Genomic DNA, 24,692 nt, shown 5'->3' with positions numbered 1-24,692 from the left:
CCTCTTGCTGGGTCAAGTGAGTAGGACACAATCGATAGGTAACCAGAGACTTACCCATCCACCCATTCAACTCTTAGTTGGTGACCAAAGAAAGAGAAAACAATAGTCTAAGACTAGCTCAGGCTGGGGTGAAATCAAACCTCACAGCAACTAAGAAAAAGCCAGGACACAGACAGTCGCTGGCACAACTGGGCTACTTTTGCCAACTGGTGTCTTGTAGCCTGACAGCACTGAAACATCTACAAGTTTTCTGGGCATTGGTGATGGTAGGACAAGGCTGTGACACCAAAACCACCTCCTGGATGTGTCAGCCACAGAAGGCAGGCAGTCCTGCACCAGCACAGTTAGCATAACTGTGCTGTGAGCACACACAGGGTTGTATCATACCAGGCCCAACTCAAACCTTTCACAGAGCAGTGAGGAGAAAAACAAAGTTGAAACAAGTCAGATACTTCAGTTTTTCCCTGCTGATACCAGCCAAGATCAGGTCATCACCATGACAGTGATTTTCTCAGGGTCTACAGGTGCTTTTGCAGACATGCAGCCTCTTTGTTCCAGCCAGCATGAGCCCCTGTGGTCACAGCTGCACAAGCAGAGGAGCAGCTGTCCTGCTTTGAGATGATGCTGCCTGGGCAATGAATACACATGAGGACAATGAGAGATCATCTGTAAAGGGAGAGGGAAGCAGGAGAGGGGAAAAAGACATTATGTGAAGGGGACCCCAGCTCACCAAATCCAGTCTTGAAAATGTGCTCTTTACCTTTGTCAGGAATGGACGGTTGTAACTGCCCTCAGCATTATAGCTGGTCACAAACCGGATCTTCGAGAAACTCATAGAAGCTGAAAACTCCAGTTCCCCAAGCAGTTCTTCCGTGAGAGGAGAGGAATGAAGCAGAACGGATACAGGTAAGGTGAGCTGCACAGAGCAAACAAGCAGAGTTGAAGTATTAAATCTCTAGTTCACCCACTGAAATCCCTGCTTCTACTCCAGCAGGCAACAAAATTAAATTTCAAAAGGACACAATTGGAATTGTGAGGCCTTTGTCTAACTGCTGCAGTATAGACAGAGGTGGGAGGTGTTACCATATGCATTCTGTTAATACAGGGCAAAACAAGCTCTCCAGTGGGAGAAATAACCAACTTTGTTATAAATAACCTGGTTGCAAACAAGCTGTCGATTCACACACAGCAGTTTATTTACAAAGGTATGCCAAGTCCAGACTTGTTTTTGTTTTAATTTACTGCACCACAGATAGTAAAAAAGAAACAACCAAACAAAAACTGAGCCAAAGGGATTGTCTCCATAAGTATGCCCGCTTCTTAGAGATTGCCTATATCCCTTTAAGGCAGCACAAAGTCCCTCTTTATAGTGGTTTTAAAATGACCTCCTAAATTAAGACAGCAGGGTCAAACTGACCACACATTATCTAGCAATGCCCTCAACTATTGCCTCATAACTTACAGATTTGTTTATAGCTCTTGTAGTTAGAAAAAAGAAATTCCTCACTGTGACTTATCTTTTAAAAACAAGTGTCTTTTCAATAGCTAGCACATTTTGGAAAAATCATACGGTAATCTTGAATCCACCTTCGTCTTTCTTACAGTGGCTTTTGGAGATGCTCGTCATTTCTTGTAGTCTTGCAACACTACAGATGTGTCCCTCCCTCCTGCCTCTCCAGTTAATGGGCAGATCTTTCTAGACAACTCTCAGGAAAACAACATCTAAAGAAGGGTTTGACCAGCCTCCATTCAGGGTATGGTTGTTTACACCTGCAGTTAGCTTCTTCAAAAGTTCATCTGTACTATTTCTCAGCATCAGTCCATAAACAGATTCATCTCTCACACCATGCATGCACAACAGAGGTAGTAAAATAAACTTAACTTGTAAATAAACAAACAAAAAACCCAGGACAGCACAACTTAAAAATGTTCAGCTTGTAAAATCCAGTCCTCAGCACTGGGACATGCCAGGTCTAGAACTGCTGGTACAACCTTGATTCACATCTACTATAAATGAGTTACAGTACTAGCATTATAACATGTTCCCACAGTTATTTTGCCTGGGGATCCATATATCCACTGCACTGAAGATAGTGACTGCTGAATGTGCAGCTAGATGCTCTTCTGTTCTCTCTTTATTGGTGTCTGGACCACATATTGAATTATATTTACTGCACATCAACGAAACCCTGTGCAAAATACAGAACTGTTAGTTTACTCCAGGGCATTTCTTTGGTGTCCATCACTGCAGAGGCCTACCAATTTGCAAACAAATACTGTGTTACCCTCATCGGAGGTGAGGGAGGGTGGAGTTAGACTAAGCCCCTTTTTACAACGGACACCCACAAGCCAAAAGCTTCAGTCTGAGTGCTAAACTTGTGACAAAGACTGACTGCTTCCCTCACTCCAGGTTATTTAGCACTTCTCTTCATTGTATGTGGTAGAACACATTTCCAGTCCCACCAGTTAAACTCAACTCTTGGTCTCCCAAACAGCGCATGCAGAAACCAGGAGACTTGCAAAGAGTGGCCACCCGTGAAGAGCTGCACAGGATCTCTGTGATAGAGGCAAGGACAAACCCATTTCTCCCTGGCAGGGTTCAACTTGCACTATGAGACTGGGCTTTCTCTCCCTACAGCACTCGTTGTGGTTGCTGATGAAGCCTTCCCCAGACCTGACTGCCAGGGTCTGCAAAGGCAGCAGCTCCCTCCTGTATCTAACGGTGAGCTGCAGCCCTGTGCTCAAACTTTGTACCACCACTGACAACAAGATCCGCAGCCCAGCGCTTCCCCAAACCTGCTTTGAGCAGTGATCTCTGCTGGTAAACTGACAGGGAACCCAGTGGTTTACAGAGCTGTTACCCCATCTACCTGGTCCTCAAAGCTTGCCCTGGAGTAGGCACCCTGCCGGCCTCTTGATCCAAAACATCCAACATTTGCTCAGCAAGCTCCTGCTGTGGGCTTAGTAGAGTGGCGAATGATGCTTACACACAACCTGTAACAATCTTTGACTCACAGGCGGCTATATAGTCCCACTCCCCATTCCTTAAAAATTCACTCCAGGGCTCTTCACCATGCCTTTCCAGACAAGATGCAGTTAAATACAACAGCTTGCCCCATCACTGTGTTTTAATAGTCGGAATTAAAAGTTATTTAAGAAGCAAAGGGCAAAGCCTGTATTTTCTGTGTGTTTGGGGCAGGGGAGGGAGGCAAACTCACTATACGCTCAGCACTTGGTTCCCTTGATGAGTACACGTTTTAGGCCACAGTTTTCTCTGAAATTCTTCCTACATCAGGAGCTGAATCTTTAGGGGGATTAAAAAAAAAAACACAGAAAAAAGAGAGAGAACTCCTATGCCATCATCACCTATTAGAGGAATCAGCTAGCATATCCAGCAGGCCACCCAAGAAACTGCTCCCCCTCGAATTTGTGTTTTGATCTCATGGCAGGCTCCAGAGACACTATGTTCATTTTTCTACTGACTAACTAGCTCTTCTGTAGTCCCAAGATTTTAACAAGGGCAGAAAGGTGAGGTCTTCTCTAATTTATTTTTTTGTCTCCTGAAAACAGAGTATGGTGTAGGTTTTGCTCTCAGGCTGTTCTCTTGGACACAAGGGAGCTGCACGGTTTGTTTGTACTACAGGTTTGTCCAAAGCAGATATGCCAGATGCAATTCTCTACCATGAGTCTGCAGCAAGGGAAAGCAACAGTTCTGATGTGAGAACATCCTGTTAAAACACAAGAGCTTGGCAAACAACATTTCAGGTACATCCACAGCACCCAGATGCATTTGATCCACATAGCAAATAACATTAACACAGTACTGGTGATGGAAAATACCAAGACCATAGGGGAAAATGGGAGTATGGGTTGTGGGAGAGGGTCCTGGGCTTGCAGCATCTGTGATGATTCCACCCAGACCTTCACCTTTTTATTGCATCTTTGTAGAAAGGTGGTGTTGGGAGTGGTAGGAGCAAGGCTGCCATCAGCGTGCCAAGCCCTGCAGCTATGAAATGCTTGCCTGAACATGCAAGCACTGCAAGCTGCCACCACTTATCCCCTGGGGAATGCGCATAGCAAGAAGAGCCTCCGCAGCCAAGGGTGCTCCTAGGGCCACCTCACATGGACTCACATATACCCAACCCCCCACCCCCGCCCCCGGGCAGAGCATCAGGTCTCACACACAGCCAGTTCCAGCAGCTGGGGGGGGAGGTCTGGTGAGCCCATAGCCCACTGATTACACAACTTGCCTGTGACCGAACAGGTACCAGCAAATTCATCAGCAAGAGATTGATACTTCCATAGTTGCAGCTGGATGCATCTGCAGGGGTGCGTGCCTTGTCCTCAGAGCCGTACGTGTATCTCAGTAGGTGGGAAGATGGCTGCTGGAGGCCCGAAGACACCAAGTGCAATACACACAATACAGCCTCTGTTCAAAGTAAGCAGCAACAGAATCGAAACCACTTCATTTCAAGGGTGTATTCAAGCCCTGAGCTGTATTTGGCATCAAGACAATTCTCCAAAGTGGCAAAGTGCTCCTGCCCAGCTCCCTCGGGTACAGCAGTGTGCAGTAATTCCAAGGACCGGGGCCACTGCATTTGTCCACGCACAGCCCAAATTTTAAAAGTTACATCTCAGTATTAAGCAGGACAGGGTATTTTTTCTGTATTTACATATTTAAGAGTTAAAGCTTCTATTTCATTACTCCATTGCAACAGGAAAACAGACCTGAACCATCAACTGCACACCCTTCTGCAGCTGCAGTGGAAATCATTTCAGATAAGTCTTGACTACAGCTGACCTGTTGGGAGAGGCAGGTAGTTCACAAGGTTACCAGCACACTGTCAGCTTCACTTGTACATGTGATAGGCAATCCAGCAAGAAGATGCAGCTCAGCTTTGAGATGATTAAACAGATAAGAAATATTAATCAGGCTTGAGGGCTCAAATTTAACTGCAGTTACATAAAAACCAACTGTAAAAAGGCTTTATTTTTTCCCTCGCCCAGAATGCAGAAATGAACTTGACTCTTCCCATACCTCACTGAAGCTTCACAGACTGATTATTTTTATGTTAAGACAGAAGTACATAAGAGGACTTGAAACACCAGCAGTTTGCCAGAGGAATATAATTATTCCCAAAGCCAAAACTAGAATAAGATGGTATCCCTGTTTGAGTTGTGCACCGAGTTACCACATCTTCAGAGGGCACCCAACATACGCTTCATATTCTTGTAAACTTATATTCACCAGCACAAGACACACTTAAAGATGCACTTTTAAGTAAATGCTTAAAGTTTACAGCTCTTTAAGAATTGGAGCTTTTAAAGAAACCACAAAGCAATCAGCTTTGAAAGCTCTTCTGTCATGCACAGAGAATGCCATGAATCACACACACATTAGCAGATGTCATGTGCAAATCTCTACTGCAACACAAGGAGGACAGACCTCAAGCACTTAGGCATCAAAAAGAAGTCTACATTTTAAGCCTGCTGCTGACAGCCATAACACTGTTAATTACAACTTACAGCTTATAGTTGTGGCAGTGTTGCAGAAAATACCAGAGCAATAAAAAAAAATAACTGCACCTGTTTAAATGCATGAAAAATTTATTGGAAACTTTTGGCTGAATTACTTGGGTCAACAGTTACACCTGAGGTATTAGCTAAAGCACCATTTTAACTCCAGGTGGATATTGCAACACCAGAAAATCAGCAAATTAAATTATTTAATAAGGCAGGCAAGCAAGAGACTGACATAATAGTCAAACCTGTGGTAGAAGTTAAGCCTGGGGAAGCTTTAAAAGTCTTTGTGCTTAACCTTTAAACAGAATGAAAGGCTGTCCATCACCTTACACTGTTTGCTGTGAGCCATCTCAATGCAAAAGGAACAATATAGTTCAAATTTTCACTATAAAATCTAACACATGCAGTGTCTGCATTACAAGAAAATTACGTGGCTCTGGTACTGAGGAAAGCAAGATACAGGCCTCTGTAGATTTGGGGTTTTCTCTTTTACCCAAACCTCACAGGCCCCCTAGAGAATTATTACTATACAACCACTCACTGTCAGCTGATCATTTCATCACACCAACATAACTGGCACGCTGGTCATCTTCAGATCTTAGGTACTCTATCAAAAACAACCCAAAACCATAGGACTAACAACACTGAAGAGAATGGAAAGAAAATTATCCCAATTTTCTTTCCCCTTATGACAGTAAATTAATTTGCAAGACTACTTAGCATACTGTTCTTTCAAGGATATTACAGTAACATACTGCAGCTACATCTAAGCTCTTCATACTCCAATACATGTTTTCTAGTGTAGATACCACAATAACTGGAGTCAGTTTAAAAACAGAGTAGTTAATTTTCAAACAATTTAGACAGGTTTACTTCCAGATAAAGAGCTTTAAAAAAAATGCTTTAAAAAGTGTCATTTTTCACCAGAAGCTACAAATAATGTATATTATTTTAAATATGCTGCAAATATCCTTCCTATCCCCCTCAACAGAAAACTGTCGACCTAAACTTTTAATTAACGTCATTACTTGGGAGTTTTACTAAATGCAGTAATGTTTCCTATATGTTTCAGCACAGATTAGAACTTAGTTCCCTAGGTCACCTTAAAGATAAAATCCAAGCTGCTAGCTTTTCAAGCAGTATTTGTGTCTTAACAATGTCTTTCTGCACACCCATTCGACTCTGAAGGAGTACTTCCACCTTACAAGAAGAGTAGCATGTTTTATTCCTGGGCACATCTGTTTCTTACTCTTAAAGTACACACTTCATCTGCACTAAAAGTGTTATCAACTAAATTTATGAAACACTTAGGCACACTAAGTATCTATGTAAATCTCTCCTCACAGCCCTTTAACAGAAAGGGGTAGGGAAAGAATATGTGAAAAGCAGTGAAGGATCCGAATGGCAAAGTAACTCTGATAATCTCAAATGTCAGAGTCTTACGTAAAATAAGAACTGACACTTTCTCATTTGTAAGTGATATTAAAAGAAGGCAAGATGAATTTTTGAAAAAAGTTTTATTATACAAAAGATGATTCAAACCTGAAAGAGCTCTTCTACAGTTATAAGAGTTTTGTTCTGTAACTTGTACTTCCATATGCTTTTCCAAAAAAACAAGACAAAAAGGCTCATTAGTCCCACCTTCTTCTTACCAAGTGCTGGGAGAAAAAAAAGTAGTTGCATCAAAATCTTATTCTTTGTATTCCAAGAATTGCTGAAGTCTTTTCTTATGTTCTGTAGACACTTGCACTGCACTAAAAACAAATGCAGAACATAAGATTTTTACATGAAATGTAATATACCACAAAATAAAGCCTCATGCCAAAATTAAGTATACACTGAAATCAACAATTACCCTGAAGCTAAATTTTAGGGTTTTCATACAGCTGGGTTTTCTATGTTCCAAGACAAAAACGTATATTAACCCTTAAAACTGTCCATTCTTAAACTCAACAGCTTCCACTACTAAAAGGTACTTGTCCCATGAAACTGAGCCTATTTCCTTACCATCAAAACACATACAAACAACTGTTTAACTTGCAAGAATGATTTAGGTAAGAAAGAATCTCTTAAAATGATCTCTCCTATATATCGAGCACTTCTAAACTAAGTGACATTTCATCCCCACAGGGAGAGATGAGCAGATACCGCAGGAAGTTTCAGCCCCACATATTCAGTGGCCAAGTATGGAAGTCTGCCTGCTGTGACAGTAGCTGAGAAAGAGCCATCAGACAATCAAGAAGCAAGGGAATTTGAATATTTGGACTCTTCATAGGATTCTCAGGATTGTCTCCCCACAGGACAGACAAATTGTCTCTAGTCAATTTACTTTTTTTTCCAACAGCTAAGATTCACTAAACAAGTGGTATTCATGGACTGCTCCTAAAGAGTTCATGAAAAGTCACCAAGAAAAATTGCCCAGAAATCTATGAATAGTAAGTTTCCAAGGCGGACCATATATCCACACAAGAATTTTTTAAGGTTCCACAAATCAAAAAATACTAAAATACATGTTACAATAACAGCCTGAAGGGATTTTCGCCCAAACTTCCCTTTTCATAGGTCCTACAATAGTATTGATTAAAACTAAGTTTAGCAAGCAAGCAAGCATGAAAAAGTTCTTACTTTAAGTGTTCTCCAAAGACAGCAGTTATCCGGTATAGTGCCGTTTTCAGAGATGCCCTAAGTGCAAATCGTAGTGTTTTGTAGGATGTGTCTACCAGACTTCCTGAAATCCTGGGGGGCTTGCTAGAAACATGAGGCAGTTTGAAATGTCTGTCTACAACCTGATGGAGAAAAATGTAAGTCAACTTTTTTCATCTTTTAATTAGTTCATAGTGTAATTAACAACATCTTTATGTCAAATAACACCAAAAAAAAGTGAAAGTTCAGAAACTCCACTAAGACACACAAATGTAGTGGAGAATGAACTTGACCTTGCATTTCCTCACTTATCAATGTGAACAAAGAACCAAGTTCTGTCAAGTAAGATTCTCTGTTAATGAGTCTTAAATGCTAAGCACAGCACGATGGAGTAGAAAGACAATTCTGTCCTCTGTATTGTGACTTCTTTCTTTGAGAAACAAGAGTACTGGCTTCACACCCCCCACACCCCGCCCTGCCTGTTCTTGGATAAATTACTTGCACAGAAAAACTTTAACTCTAAATTCTTTTCAAGAATCTCCATCAAGGCAGTGTAAAATTATTGTGTCAATAGGACACACATAGCCTTGGAAACAAATCTTGATTTTTTTAAAAATACACATTACACAAACATCAGTAATTTGAGAGTAATGTGTTAGTATTAGTAGAGATATGTCACACAGATCTTATCTCCTGTGATTTGCAGTGTCTCAAAGTGCTCCACATTCCATGAGGAATTGTGTACAGCCAAATAAAGATTTAAGTCCTAACTATGCATAAAATATAATAACTGTTGCATCCCTGAAATAAGGTCTTTAACTAAGCACACAGTACCTTTTTTTAATTAAACGTTCCATTAAACAGATGCTTTCTACTTCTACATTTTAAAAACTGAACAGGTTTTTATTCAGCTGTTTCATAATGCACACAGTGGCAACTAGCTGTTTTGTTTAGATTAACTGCAGAAGAGCTGTTGCAATGGTAACAACCTGAATGTTATGAATGGTCAGCAAGGTCAAAATATAAAATTAGCAAAACTACTTCTCTTCTGCAGAACAAACTGAGTAAGAAAAAATTAACATTTTTTACCTCCTGAAGAGTCAGTAAAGTATTCAGAATAGCTGGCAGTGTAGTTTGGACAACTCCAAATTGGTCTTCAGTAAAAGAGGCTGCTACCAAATGAGACAAACCTTTTCAAAAAAAAAGTTTGCTATAAATTACTGAATTCTCAACATTAACAAAAATTTAAAAAAAATTCTCTGCATTAACAAAGATCATGGGTTTGTCTGAAGATTCTACTAGCGTGGAGGAATCCTTTACAACTTACAGCAGCCGGATGACTCTGAAGCAGCTTTGGCTTGCTTCAGAACTGGTCACCGATTTGGTGGGTATACAATAGTTTGTGGTTGATAAGCAAGAGAGATTATACACAAAAATTTTAAAAAAGCATTGGTCCTCCTTTCACTGCTCTGACCAGAGCCGCACCTGACATCAACCAAGAGTCAGGACCTATTTCACAATTCTAGCCATAAACAAACATTTCCAGATGACTTAACTTTCTTTGTTCAGCTTGTATGAGAACTCTCTACTACTCTGAGGGAAACTTTGATTTAGCTTTAAATCCCTTCTCAGTTTCAGCCTAGCCCTCTGCCCTTAGTTAAAACACAAATGGTGTCTCCTGCTTTTCTGCAAACTGCTGTGATTCCTGTCTCCTGACTCTATACATCTCAACTTATCACCCTCTCTAACACAGCATGGTGTACTTGCCCATAAAACATACAACCTAGGAAAAAGATCAACTTTTGCAGTCGAATCTAATAAAAGATTCTATCAATACTGGTATTTGCAAACAAAATCCCATAGTGCAACCACATACTGCCTTTGTTCTTTCAATTCTCTGCAGATCATCTTTTTCTATTTTACTACCCAAGTGCCTCCTTCCCTCAACTCTCCACAACTAACAAGAGCCTTTGGTCAGAAAAGCTGTTGTAAAAAGACATCATAGATCTGTTACAGGAAAGAACATAGAAGGGATACATGGGTTCACATGGGAGACAAGCAACAGACATCAAGTTTAGGAATGTCTTAACAAACCTCTACAGAATCTCTACCAAATCTCTCCAGAGCATAAACTAAGAGATCTCACATGGGATCTCAAAACTAACAAGTGAATTAGACCTTTATTCATGTTGGTATCTGAAGTGCAGTCAGGTTTTTGTCAAAAATTCAAAGATTTTTCTTCTATTACTTTTATAAGGCACAAGCCCCAGAAACCTGGAACCAGATCCTTTCAGTTGTTGTAGTTCATGAGCCAACAGAGCGGATCACCTGGGAACAGAAACCACTTACCTTCCAAAGCCCAGATGTGCATTTGGGCATCAGAGAAGACAGCTTGGATGGAGGTTTCTGGGTGCTGAGAAGAGATCAAAGCATTCTGAGTGCATTTTATAAATAATATCACCCAACAGTGCAGGTTTCAATTAAGGCATTATACATTTGATAAGGTCAGGTCCCTCCCCTCAGCCTGCAAGGCTGACAGATCTCAGGGAATACCCAGAAAAATCTGATCTTTTAAGAAACTAAAACTCTTTTTGGACAGGAACTGCCCACAAAACTATAATTGGCAGTTAAAAGAATATTAGCTAGCTAGTTTTCAAGGGCTAAATGGGCAATAAAATTCCCCCATGCCTATTTTCATGATCTTGCTTCCCTCCATCTCCACTCCGGCCTATAACTGACCAGAAAACACTGTGCATGTAAGCACATGCCATTATCACATACGCAGAAAAAACCTGCATATAAAAATATTATCTCTACTTGCAGGAAACATTTAAATCCTTAAAAAACAAAGATCTAAATTAGAGGAGGATGCTGACTTATTGTTCAATTAGGCTAAGAGAAATACCCAATTGTTTTGCTGTGTAAACACTATGCAAGTTTAGTTTAAATGTTCAAATTCACCTGAAAAGTAGTAGTAATATTAGTACCAGTATTTCATAAGCAGAAACTCCCAACAATCTAGATACTTCTTCCACAAAGGAACACTATCAAGAATTCATTTGGTATGTTGACCTAACAAAAAGCAGTTAACTGATTTTTTAAATTAACTAGAAGCTGTGTCATCTTAACAATTAGTATACAGAGACAATTGCATTTAAGTTCTCAGTTGTGTTTTACTGGAACATGATGCTTTAAGCAAAATGCAGTTTATAATCATATGAGTTTAAACAAGTGTTATTATTCTTTTTTATGCAGGTATGAGATAATGCTGCTATGAAACTCACAGTAAGTGGAAAGTTGTACTCAATGGAAAACCTTAGGTTAAAAGGTTTTAGAAGCGTTACTACATTGAAAAGGTACATAGTGCCACAGCAGAACCCATATGTGCACACATTTCTAGTCCATGCCACTCAGTCACAAAACATAAGATGATTACCTTGCTGAAGAAATACATTATCAGCACTCGTTTTGACAAGAAGGTTTTTATCTGAAAAGAAACAACGGATTACAAATATCATTTGTGTTTATCTAAGTTATGCACAGTTGGCCCTCGTCAACTCTGTCATTTTCTCACAGTATAAAGGGATTGGGGGTGGGGGGAAGGATTTTTACTACGTAAGCTAACTGGAGAGGGAAGTATTCATTCAAAAAATTGGAAAGTTATTGCAGAAGGGAGAACACCTAAGCTGCACTGGCTGTAACCTATTGGTACTGCAACTTCTACTCTACCTGTTCTTGCTTGTTCTGAAGCCATGTGTAAATAAATCTTGGCTGTACTGCCTCACTGCCAACTCTTGCAGCAGAGAGCACTGGGAAGGATTCTTGGTGGGAGCCGTTCATCTGCAGATCTACAAGAGAAATACAGTATCTTCAGAAAAAGCAGTTGGCTGTCACTTTAATCCTTAAGGTACAGATCTCTATCGACAGGTTAAAAACAGTGCTGTGGAAAAATCTCTACCTGAAACTGATGTCCACAGCTTTGGTCCCCTTCTCATAACATTAGGACTTTGAACTGATCCGTGCCAAGGGGAGTTTACATCCAGAATTCCTGTCTTGCAATTTAAAGCAGGTGAGCTGAAAGGCGAGCCAACATTAGACCCAGGTGATGTCTTTAAAGGCATTAGGGACGATTTAGCCAGCGAAGACATGGAGGGTCTGGGCACAATATTAGACCTCTCTGACTGGAAAGACATGTCTTCTGTACCAACAGCTCCTAACGACAAAGAATACACTGCATGAAGAGAAGCAGGCTGGTGCTTACAAAATACAAGATGGGTTTGTTATTCGACTGCTATTTCAACAACTTCTGTATTGTCAAAGCTTTTATTAAAGGACACTGTTTCCACTGCAGTTCTGCAAAAAGTACACGTCGAGTATGGAGTAATGAGAAAGAGTCTTGTGGATCTATTTATTTTTTTCCTTTTACTAGCCATCATTACTATGCCCTGGTATATATCTGCATAAAGTGTGCTTGTAGGCTTAAGTACCAGAAAAAAGGCTACGTAAAGAAGAATGGCAATTTTTTCTGATTCTGCTTGGCATGCAAGAAAAGACATGTCAGTCCCAAAATCCAACGAAAAGCAGCACCAGAAGAAATTAAACTCTGACATACAGTTCCCCGCTGTTCCCAGGACACTGGTATCCTAGGCACTGACTGCCAAGGGATTCAATTCCCTGGCACCCCTTGCGCTAACACAACTCTGCTGCCAGGAATGATGCCTAAGTCTGGCATGTAAAACACCAGAAATGCTTGCAGGCTGCACACAGCTCAGGAGTCAAGACTGGCTTTTCTTATTCTACAGTGGTATTAGTGAATCACACAAACATATTCAAAGTCCCCACAACAACAAAACAAAAAATAATTCTACCACCTTAAACTAATCATAAGAGCAGCTATGCAAATTACAAAGCATCTCTTGGCAAGACTTAAGTTCTCCCTCTACTAAGTTGAACCGTTTACTAGTAGACTTTCTTTATTCATACAAGTGTGGAAAAAATACTGTATTGAACATAACATCATGCAAAGTAAACAAACTGAGCAAACATGATCTTTCCAAGTTTTCTAGTTATTTTGGGATTACTTCAACAAGAATACCCAAAATGAAATTGGGAGGGAGACTATTTTAGTTTGGATTTATTTACAGAAACTCCTGTGACTCATTTTCCCCATACAACTTGAGACTAACGTACCTATGTAATCTACTGGTACTTTCATGCTTTACAAGCTATTACGAGCGTTTCCTCACATACCTGGAGTCTGTGGAGATACTTTCATCTCTCCTGCTGGCTGCTTTGCTCTCCCATTTGCTGCTGCAGCTTCCTGCTGTGTGATCAGCCTCTGGGTCAGATCACTCAGAAGACTCAAACACTCCCTTGATATTGCTGTCCAGTTGTGCGGGTGTCCACCTAGCAGCACGCACACAAAAAGAAAGTGCAGTAGGTGTGTTTAACCCAGATTCTCACCCTTCTGTCTATTTTGACAGTGCCCATATTATGCTCTCAGCATAAGCTTCAAAGTTATACTTCCACTCCATTTCTAACACGACAGCGTATTTTCACTGCGACAGTTTATTTGTACTGAAAAGAAGATAAAAACATGGACAGATTCTGCCCTTCTGTCAATGCATAACTCTAAAAAGACTTGGGTGAAACCTGCTAAGCAAGCAGGAAACAAGCAGTTCGGCCCATCAGATCTGAAATCACTAAACAATGAAAATGAACAAATACCAATGGTGACGGTAAACAGTTTTGAAGTAGTACAAACACTAGAATTCCTGATAAGGTGTAACAAAAAGTTCCTGAAGGCTTCTAAGCAGTTTTACTTGACCTTCTCTGCCATATCTTTGTATATAGCAAGAGTCCTGCGTACTAACTGAAATTATAGCCATTGTTTGCTTTCACAGCTCTAGCTCTCCTTTGTGCTTGATTTCACCTCACTCACACCTCAACCGTAGGTTTTCATACGCATCTCTTAGATTATTCAGTTTGGACTGTTTGACTGGTGGTGTCAAAAGGACCCTGCTTTCAATGTCCTAAGACCCGTGTTTCCTCACGGCTGTCATTTAAATCAAACAGGCACCAGAATTTTTTTTGAGTTTAGTAGATGAAACTGTATGAATATAGATAACTAAGCATCCTTTTGGAAAAGGCACCATAGGGATGAGGCCTCCTGGCTTATGTAGCATGACTCACAGCAATAAATCACTTCTAAAAGCATTTGACTAACACTTAAAAAAAAAAAAGAAAGAATTAACATGAAATAATTTTTTAATTTTTATAATTACCTGGCTGACTAAGGCTAAAGACTTCCTGTCGTCGAACAGGAGAATACTGGGAAAGTAACGTCAAGTCTTGTAAGGCTAAAAACTACAAAGAAAGGAAAATGTTTTAGAGCACGCAAAATCCAATGTACTTCCTTCAAAAATGTAGTTAATCATACAAAAGCAATCCCTAACAGAATGAGTTCATGCAGACTAAACCCAGCCATGTAACAGAAAAAGAAAAGAGGCAAATGACTGCACACATCCCTAGAACCACTCTGGATGGGGCTGCCAAAGTAAGCTCTTAGTAAGAGCTTCAGAGGACTTCACTGATAGTGTTAAGATAAAAAATTACATCTTCTTTAACAGCTAACAGCTCAGACTGAAAGAGCCTAAGAGGCAAAAAAGTTTAAGGCAAGAACTGTTTTTGCAAGCCAGAGCTCGACTACAGTGTGCCATACCATAAAGGACCTAATTCTGCTTTTTCATGTGATTAAGTAATTAAAGTAGCAAACCAAAAATAACCAGATTTCTCACACTATGCAAGACCCAATTATAAATTAGACACTCTAGTAACAGCTGAGATTATAAATTAGACTTCCTCTCCCTTTAACTGTGCTATGCTCGATCCTTCCCCATTCATCCTTCAATAATGCAGCAAAGCTTAAAAAATCCATTTAAATGGATTGCAGTCTATAATATCGCCAGTTTTATGAGATATCTGTAAAATCAGTAAATGTGGATTTTGCAAGTGCAGGAGAATAGCATTACCTTTATTTAGATAATACTTCTCATAGAATGTCTCAAAATTCTCAGTATTATAATCAGTAAATCCCATTAACGATTACCATAGCCAGACCAAAATTACTCTCCTTCACTTACAGATTTGAGGTAGCTTATCAGTCTTGTCTTTTTTTTAAAAAAAAAAAAAAAACACAACATAAATATGGACATAATTTTTTAATTTAAAGGAGGACCCACACGTAAGACCTCAAATATAAGTAGCAGAGGTAAAGTGGTAAGAGGGTACAAAGGTTTGACAAAACCCCTGTTCATCTGACAAGACTCAAAGTTGAAAGAGTTAAAGAAAACTGTTCTTTTTGCATAAGTACACACTAATATACTTATGCTGCAGACAAACAGATCTTAGTTCTAAATAAATGAGCCTGTCTTCAGCTTAAAGTAACACTGTTGTGAGCACCAGTAGATGTCACTACTAAACTAATTTTCACCTTTAGGTGTAACTGCCTCCTTGAGCATTCTGAGGCAGCCTTCTAAAGAACTAGCACCTCAATTCAAACACCTGGTACCTAGAAGGTCCGATTGCATGCTTTGAGAAACACCTCCTCAGCACCCGTCTAGCTGGGAACATGGTGGGAATTCAGTTACCTTTATAATGAGGGGAGGATTGCTATTTAAGATTTTAGGCAGGCACTGGTCTGTCTCCTCAGCAAAAGTTGGCTGGACAGGAAAATGATGCGTCTAAATAAAAACATCAGAGGTTGTGTTATACAGAGCAAGACACAAGAAAACCTTGTGAAAGACCACAGCTGAGTTGTTACTTGTCAGATGAACGACGAACTACAAAAGCACACACCCCATTGCTTCAACTTACTGTAAACTAGCCTGAAATGCCCAAGACAAACAAGACTACTTTACTCCTTATGCTTAAAATAGAGAAGTCTTAGAAAATCCATTTATCTTTATCTTCAAATGCCTTCCATGTACCCATATAATTCATAGCTGGGGCATTATACCATTCCGAAAATAAATGCCTCTAACCATATACCTGGGAAGAAACTAGTGACACCATATTCAGAAACAAGACTGAAATCTTCACTGTAATGTCCATCTTTAACAGTGTAACCACTCTGGTTAAGAACCAAGAGTTCTTCTACCAAATAGTAAAAGATGGTTTTATTCTTCTTTTGCACTATTTCACTGATGAACTAACAAATTGCTTTTTTTATCATCATGATATTCACCTTTGTGTTTTAATAGAATTTCTGTTCTTGCGGCTACAACATTTAAGATTTAAACAGCAGTGCTTAAATCATATCAAACATTGCATCTTTTTAACTCTAACGTGGATGACTTTGGGCACAAAGCTGACATAATTGTGTTACTGTACTCATTTTACACATCATAGTTTTAGCCTCCTCTGTTTCCAACTGCAAAACTGAGATCTGAGGTAGCAACTACTTTCAAAACATTAATAAAGTGACTTCACGTGGACTACATTTACAATTTCTTTCCTGACTTTTCAGTTAACACTGCAAATATTTACCAACCGTTTTGGAAGTTTTTTAGCTCATTAAAAAAAATAAACAATGTGGAAAAACAGATCTTTTGTTCAACAGTCAAAAGGGCAAGGTCCATTTTATACCTTCACAGCTGGACGTTTCTTTTGTCTTCCATAGTTTTAAGCAATACAATAATTACAGACACCACAGCATCCACTGGCACTTCAACTATTATCCTTTGGAATAGGTTGTTTACACCTCAGAGCTGTTGGAGCCGATTCTGGCACATCATTACATCAGTTCAGATTAACTCATTGTTAATCTTTTTTCCATGCAGTCACAACAACTAGATCTTTTTAAATCCATGTTAACACTCCAACAAGCACTGTATGCCATTTCATTCCATAGGAGTGCTTTGCACCAAGTCATTGATCCAGGGTTTAAACCTTGCGGTTTTTTCCTCCTAAAGATCTGCAGACTAGTAATGTTTTTTTAAAAAAAATTAAGTCAGATGAATAATTTTTTTCCTCTATTCTTACAAAGAAATATCTGGATTTGTCAACAAAGATCAAGCCTTCTCCAATTCTTTGTTGGCATGACTTTTTTTCCTCTCTTCAATCATAGTCTCACATTTATTCTAATACGATTCATTACATATTTAAACGATCTTTTTTTAGCCACATTAATTTGTAACTTTATGATTGAATGAAAAAGCACAAGTGTCTTAATTCCCAAGACTGCTTGAACTCTACTTTAATACTGCAGCCTGAATTAGATTAACATGTCTCTGCTCTGGAAAACAGTATACTTTGATGGTTTGCCTGAATTTGAGATTTCTAGAGCCTAGCTCACAGAAATTTGGCAGCATTTTGTTCTCTCTTCTGTTGTAAAATTTGAGACCTATAGTTTCTGGCTATTATCCTCCCTTGTAACCTGTAGCTGTTTGTCGCAAGTCTTCAGCTAGTCTCATACTCAAATACAAAATCATTGCATGGAAACACATGCAGAGATCAAGCTAGTGAAGTACACTCTGCCAGACACCTATCGGCCATGCACTGGCTCATCTGCCTTCACACCTAAAAAGCGCGGTGCAGACTCTACGAAGCACAAAGTGGTTCTTTGTTAGGGTGGCCCCAATAGCATCTGCACAGATTTAACATCAGTTCCGAACAGGAGAAGGGGGACATGGAAACAGAAGTAGATGAGCAAGAAGATGTGGCAGCAATAACAATGCATTAATTTTGTAAACAGCGCAGACTTCTCTTGCTATAAAGAGAGAAAGGGAAAGTCAGTTAATGCCCGGGCCTCTCTCAACTGCTCAGTTATCAGATACTACCTGTAGTGCTGCCTTGAAAATGCAAGAATTCAAAACAAGTTACTTCCTAGTGAAGCTGCTTTTGAAAAGCATTATCTGTTAAACACCAATGTTACACCTTTAGCACCACCACTAAGTACTAACCTCTGTAGCGTAGATTTTGAAGAGTAACCATGCAGTGTACCAGGTAATCAGAAGAAATACACCACATAGCCAGCCATGGTAAAACAAGGAGAGATCCAATAAGCCAGTCAGAGTGTCAAGAGGATGCAGTTTGCTGCAGATAAAACAACCAAGAAGATACAAGTATTTTTATTATGGAAGATGTCTACAGTAAGCTGTTAACAGTAGCAACAATTGCAAGAATAAAGTTGTTTTTTTGTTTTTTTTTTTTGCAAAAAAACCCCGGTTTCTTAAAGATGCTTGAGATACCAGTTACTGAATTTTTCAATAACTGTGATGAAACTAAGAAAAAGAAATATGAAATAATAATGATTACTGGTTTAGTCAATTAAGGTATCAAGACTTCAGCTTCCCTATTTTAAAACAAATGGCAGCCATTTAAAGATGCACCACCCCCAAAAAAACCCCCGACAGAAAAGCAGATAAAACACATATGCAATTTGGAGTATTATTTTTAATACTTTAAACACTTACAGAGATGAAGGAAATAGAGAAGATTCCTTAACGACTATCTACAAGATGGTTCCTACATGGGGATGTTGGTTCCTTTTGGATCCATTTCAGAAGTACCCAATGCTCCCCACATTCTGTGTGGGAAGGGAAGGAACCAAGTCTGACTACACACAGAGCCAGTTGCTATGCTGGATTTCTTCAGCAAAGGGAGCTGTCAGCAATATTCTCCAGCAAGTTTTCAGCACAACATACTACTGACCTGTCTATATGAAGATCCATTGTTGTACTTATCCACATCTTTGGGATGTAACCTAGGGGGTCAAAAAAGAAACAGTGAAACAAATACGACACTGCAAAGCATATACACAATGGGCCAAAAAGATGACAGAAGTAGAACGCACATACAAGACCAGTCTCTTGTCTCTATAACATGCCTGCACCAGGAAACAGTCTGCCTTTGGGGTTTGGGGATTGTTTGGGTTTGTTTGTTTTGCAAAGAAATAGAAGAGAAAAGGCTTCAGGCCAGCAACTATACATTAAGAGATGCAGACCTTAGCTTTTATTGCTAGCTTCTCAGCATTGAATTGTGTTTCCTCACTAACAAAAGCAGGTTAACAGTAATTTAATATTAATTTTCACTACAGCACAGGCAGCAGCAAAGTGCTTTTAAAGACTTAATGGAAACTGATATAGGACCACCATACCTCTAATTTATCCCCTAATGTAAAAGTTTAAATAATTCTAGCATATTTTGACATCACTTAGGAGGATAATTACAACCATAATATAAAAAAATCCTGGGTTTTAGAAAGTTCAGTGCAACCACCTTCATCAGCACAGATTTTTTTTACCATAGTTTTAAAGACCAAACTTAATTTTCATATAGGAGGGAGCCATACTGCCTTTGTCTCCCCAGCTTCCCCCAAATAATATAAAGTACACTTGAAAATAAAGCCAAAGTGCTAGTTTTTACTTTAAAAATAGTGACAATATAGCAACAAGTCATGCCCACTGCTGGTATATCAGGTTCAGCTCTGTGATGCTACATTTCCAATACCAGGCAATGGAAGGAGCAGTCCAAGGCATGGAGATGTTTATCCATGTTAAAAAATAATTGGGAATATTTGAAGAAAAAAGGGAATATAAATTACAGACTAAAACAATTATTATTTTTTTTAAAAGCGCACTGATTTTAGATTTAGAATCTTTTTGCCACAAATCAGGACAGGTATGTAAACAGTGGCCCAATACATCAGGTTTTAAAATACACACTTGTGAACCACCAGCCAATTAGAGTTTGGTAGTTGCTTTTACATGCAAGTTATTTCACAGCTGCCTGCAACAAGATCTCCTGCACAGAAAAGATCACCAGAGGCAGTAGCCTGTGTTTTAGTATAGTGACCAAACACATACCTCAGGTTAGAAAACTATTGTTCTCCACTCCTTTCTCATTAAAATACTGTCATGTTCTTTTTATTGTCTTGCTGATAACACCTTATGGAAGGTATTACTCTCTTTGGAGAAGAACCACTTCTCTTATGCTAAACAACCTTCTGTGAGACTGTAAGAATTGCTATCATACAGATACTGCTGTAAAAACCCTCTGCCTTTTTTTACTGTTTTAATGAGGTATTAGATTCTCTTTATTTGTTTAAACAAGTCTATGTGCCTTCACCAAGTTACCTGGGAAGGCTGAAAAATAATATAACAGGCCTGACTGATTAAAAATACCATTAAAAAAAAAAAAAAAGAAAGAATATCAGGAATCCTTACCAAAAAAGTAATATGCGACAGAGAAGTTTCTAACAAAATATAGCGATTGCACACAACTGTGTTTAACAAGGAGAGGCAAAGATCTTCTGAAACGTAAATACTTGTATTGCTAAAAACAAACAAAAAAATAGTTTAGTATTCTGCATTCAGAACAAATCAATGAAACTGTTTAAAAAAAAAAAGGCAGTTGAAAACCTGAAGACTAGATGAATTAAAAAAATTAGTTTAACACAATTCCAGGTGTTACACATACTATTTACTCTCTTGATGTCTTTCTGCCATTTTATAACCACCTCTAGTTCTCCTCCCTCTTCCTACCTGTAGCAGTATGAAAATGGAGGATGGGGTAAATTGACTATACACAGGGGAGCAAACTAGAAAAACGCCAACACAAAATAAACAAAAACCCAAAGAAGACATATTTAACATACTAGATTTCATTTAGATTAGAAGTGTGCCATTCAAATACAGGGCAAATTCGGACTAGAAAGTGTTAGAGAGTCAGTAATCCTCCAAGCAGTGAGAGCAATGTAATACTGACACCTTTCTCCATACAAATGATATGTCTTATCTTAACAACTAAAGCAACCCGTCTGACATTATATGCAAATGAAATCCAAGTAATTTAATTTTTTACTTGGCTAAGATGCATTAAAAAAGACAGAATTAATATTCAAATAATGTAATTTTTAGAAATACTGAACTACAGCATTGCCACAACAATGCTTGGTTTGGCGATAAACTGAATGGTCATGACTTAAATGTTTTCCACTAACACAACCAACCTCCTTTAAAGATACCTTTTACCAAATTGGTTGGACTTTGTAAATCCGGGAATCGTGCAAAGTTAATGGATGCTATGAGGCTACAGTAACAGAAGAAATATTTTTATAAGGTGTTGTTTCACAAGCCGATTCTCACACTCGCACGGATTTCTGTAGAACTGCTAGAGCCCCCTCCAGAGGAATTAATGGGATTCAGTTTCCATAGCACTACACAGACGAACACGCTCTGCACGTTTGAGCTTTAAGCAAGATCTAATGTGCTATTAAGGTTTTAAGTGACCTGGTACCCAGTTACAACTGATAATACGGGGGGGTTTCTCACTCGCAAAATTTTCAGCTTTTAGGTGACCCCTGCTGTCAGTTCCAGGCGTTAATAGTCAGTTTGTGTGTATCACCTCTTTTCTGTAGTTCACTTTCTGCAATGGTCCACCTCAGCCAGCTTTTAATGTGCATCACAGGAGTGTAAATTTTATAGTCACAGCATCCCAGATTTCTACGTTCACTCAAAAGGATTTGAGCAGGAAGGAGGAAGATTGACTCTACGAGCGTTTAAAGCTAATTGAGCATACACTTCACCTATTAGTGAAAGCATACCAAGAGACAGCTGCTACTGCCGTATTCAAAACTATAAACAATCAAAGTTTTTTTATCACTGTTTTACTTAGACATGTCTTTTGGTAAAGGTGTTTAAACATCTTACCTGTATGATTGGAAATGGCAAATAATTCATATTGTTAATAAGATAAAAAAGACTGTAACTGTATCCCATGAAAGCTCCAGAAAGTAGAAAAAAAAGGTGATACTCATTTAGGCACATCTCAGGAACAGCATCATCTAAGCTAAAACAGAAAACCTAGAATTAATTCTCAGTTCAATTAAAAAATACTCATTCTAGCCTTAGCAAGTTAAAATGAAAAGTTTGATTTTACTTTCCTGATCTGTACATATGATGATCTCAGTTAAGTTTTTTCTAAAGCAGGAATGCCACCACCTGCTTTTGTAGTTTACACACAGGGATTCTTCTGGTATTTAAGAAGTATGTCACATTAACCAACAGACCAAGACTTATTAGTTCAAGTAACAACCACTTTGTCATCATTCAATTTTCCATTAAGAATCCTGGCAACGCACATTTTCTGGCCCAATTATTCTTCTGTCCATTGTAACATTTGCAAATTAGGGTATTTTCTATCCTCTAATAAAGGATATCAACATATAATTGCTTATTTTTCATACTACTAAAATTTTAGTGTTTTGTTTGAAAGACTACATCAGTAAATACATTTTAAAATAAAAGTTCTTTGCATAACTTAACACACACACACAAATAATTACCTTTCTGAAGGCATGCAGGGCACAGCAAGGAACTGGAACTTCCCTTTTGTCATAACTGCAGCACACCAAGCAACCACCATTCCCATTATGGCATGAACAACCGAATGGATAACTTGCTGAGGGTGAATAATTTTTCCTATCAGTGCTAATCGAGAGCATGGTATTGATGGCACAACTGTAAATAAAAGTCAAAAGTGACTTCTCATTTCTTACTAATAAAACCCTTCCTTAAAAAAACAAACACACACACAAAAAACCCAAAACCAACCCATTGCCACCAAAGAACTTTTCACAGCTGGAAATGGCCACTAAATGATAAAGAAATCAATGAAGTGGCTCAGCTAAGAGTGTCTCAGCCATGAGGTAAGCAGGAATCTGGGATGATTTACTTAAAATAAAAGCTTTGCATATTGTCTGTATTAAAAGGAATCTACAAAAGTTAAGTACATCAAATTTAAATACATATCTCTTGAAAAGGTCACTCTAAGTCAGGTATCACAGACAGTTCAACAATTTACATAACCCACCTGCATAAAATTCAACGTTGAAGATGCTTATGACTAGTACCACCACAGACATAAGGAGGATACAAAAGATGACATACGAAGTATATAAATCATTGAAAGAATCTAAAATTTAAAAAAAGATCATTGCTCAGAAGATTGCAGTAACACAACAGCGACACACACTTCAGCAGTTGGCAATAATCCACTAAGCGCATAAAGGGGAATAATGTTCAACGGACTCTCCAACCTCACATGTGATCTGTCCAGCTGTACATTTCTGCATAAAAGCATATTTAAATTTAACAGAAATTATTTTATACCCTTATAATTGGTTTTCTCCTAAGTGAGCACTCAGAATGTTGTTTAAAAAAAAAAACAAGCCATCAAAAACTTTCAAAATTAATTAAACAATGGGTCAACTAACACAGCTTCTCTCCTCTTAATAAAAGCTGCAACCATACAGCTACACTTACAAGGTAAGAAATTCCTTACAGAGCTAATTACTTTTGATTAGTTATTTTAGGCTTTTGTGTTTTCAAAGAGGGAAAGAAATCAAATCTTTCAGCCTGGAGCAGATAAATGACTACAGGTATCAAGCTTCCATCTAAACATCTCTCATTTTCCTGTGTGCACTCTGGGGAAAGTTATTCTCACCGTGCAGAGTGACTACTTCAGGATATTTCAACCTGTGATTCAACACACTTTAGTTAGAGGAACCTGAAGCTCTTTATGCAAGCACCAGCTGCACAGGGCAGAAAGGGGAAGTGTGTCCAAGTACTTAGAACAGATAATTAAGTCACTTCACTTAATTTTTTTTTTACATGACCTTGCAACAGTTATTTTTATCTAGGGAGGATTATGGCTGTTGTGGCTGTTAAGTATCACCGAAACTTACATTTCGGAGCCTAAAGACCATTCAGAAACCAAGCAGCCACGTCACACAAAGCCACCGCCAGTTCCCACCATCTGAGGCAACAGGTGGGGGGCAGGGGAAACCCGCATACACAAACACTTGACTGTAAAAATACAAAAGCGTCAAAGGGCAACTTGTCCAGTATGGCAGATTTTATTTTATAAACGGGGTTAAAATATTAATATCGAGTTACTTTAAGTAACGAAGCACTCCAGCAGCCACTGCTACGGTGACAAGTGGATCCGAAAGGCAGACGAAGGCCCGTGCCCAGGCCCTCTAGGCTCTGCAGACACACAGACACACGCCCCTCCCTTACGAGAGCCCCCAGCCCTCCCCCCGAGCGGCTCCCGCCCCACAGCAGGAGGGCAAAGCACCTACTGGAGATCCAGCACACCGGGTGGAAGGGGTCCAGGCCACTGAGGACGATGAAGGCCGCGGTGCAGACGGGCAGCAGCAGCACGGACCAGGCGACGGCGGCCGCCACCCTCCAGCCCAGCACCTGAGGGAAGCACAGCGTGAGGGGCCGCGGGGTACAAGGGCCGCCCACATCCCAGGCCCCGCACTCACCTGGCGGAGCAGCGCTCGCTGCCGGCCCGCCCCCGCCTCCATGGCTGCGGCCCGGCCGCCCGCTCCGCCGTTCAAAGTCTCCGCCGTTCCACGGCCACCCCCGCACGCCACTTCCGCCGCACGCCGGGAGGGCGGCCGGCCGGCGGCCAATGGGAGGCGCGAAGAGCTACGTTCCCCGCCCCCTGAGCGGAGG

The 24,692-nt window shown here is 39.6% G+C and overlaps 1 protein-coding gene across 1 annotated transcript; it reads right to left on the bottom strand.

Annotated features, from left to right (window-relative positions):
- Positions 1-7,021: 7,021 nt before the first annotated feature.
- On the bottom strand, positions 7,022-24,652 carry NDC1 (NDC1 transmembrane nucleoporin). The gene is made up of 18 exons (XM_056356086.1): positions 24,500-24,652; positions 24,311-24,431; positions 23,041-23,142; positions 22,514-22,688; positions 21,879-22,017; positions 20,394-20,502; positions 18,880-18,931; positions 18,129-18,261; positions 15,816-15,908; positions 14,451-14,532; positions 13,417-13,572; positions 12,125-12,379; positions 11,896-12,014; positions 11,603-11,653; positions 10,516-10,579; positions 9,256-9,356; positions 8,149-8,309; positions 7,022-7,277 (listed from the first exon to the last, which is right to left on the bottom strand). Exons 1-18 carry the CDS (start codon positions 24,539-24,541, stop codon positions 7,214-7,216), a joined length of 2,019 nt encoding a protein of 672 aa, XP_056212061.1. The 5' UTR covers positions 24,542-24,652; the 3' UTR covers positions 7,022-7,213.
- Positions 24,653-24,692: the final 40 nt, after the last annotated feature.

Source organism: Falco biarmicus, chromosome 11 (genome assembly GCF_023638135.1).
Source record: "Falco biarmicus isolate bFalBia1 chromosome 11, bFalBia1.pri, whole genome shotgun sequence".
In the NCBI taxonomy this organism is placed as follows: Eukaryota; Metazoa; Chordata; class Aves; order Falconiformes; family Falconidae; genus Falco; species Falco biarmicus.
This window is presented reverse-complemented; position numbering and strand designations above follow the sequence as displayed.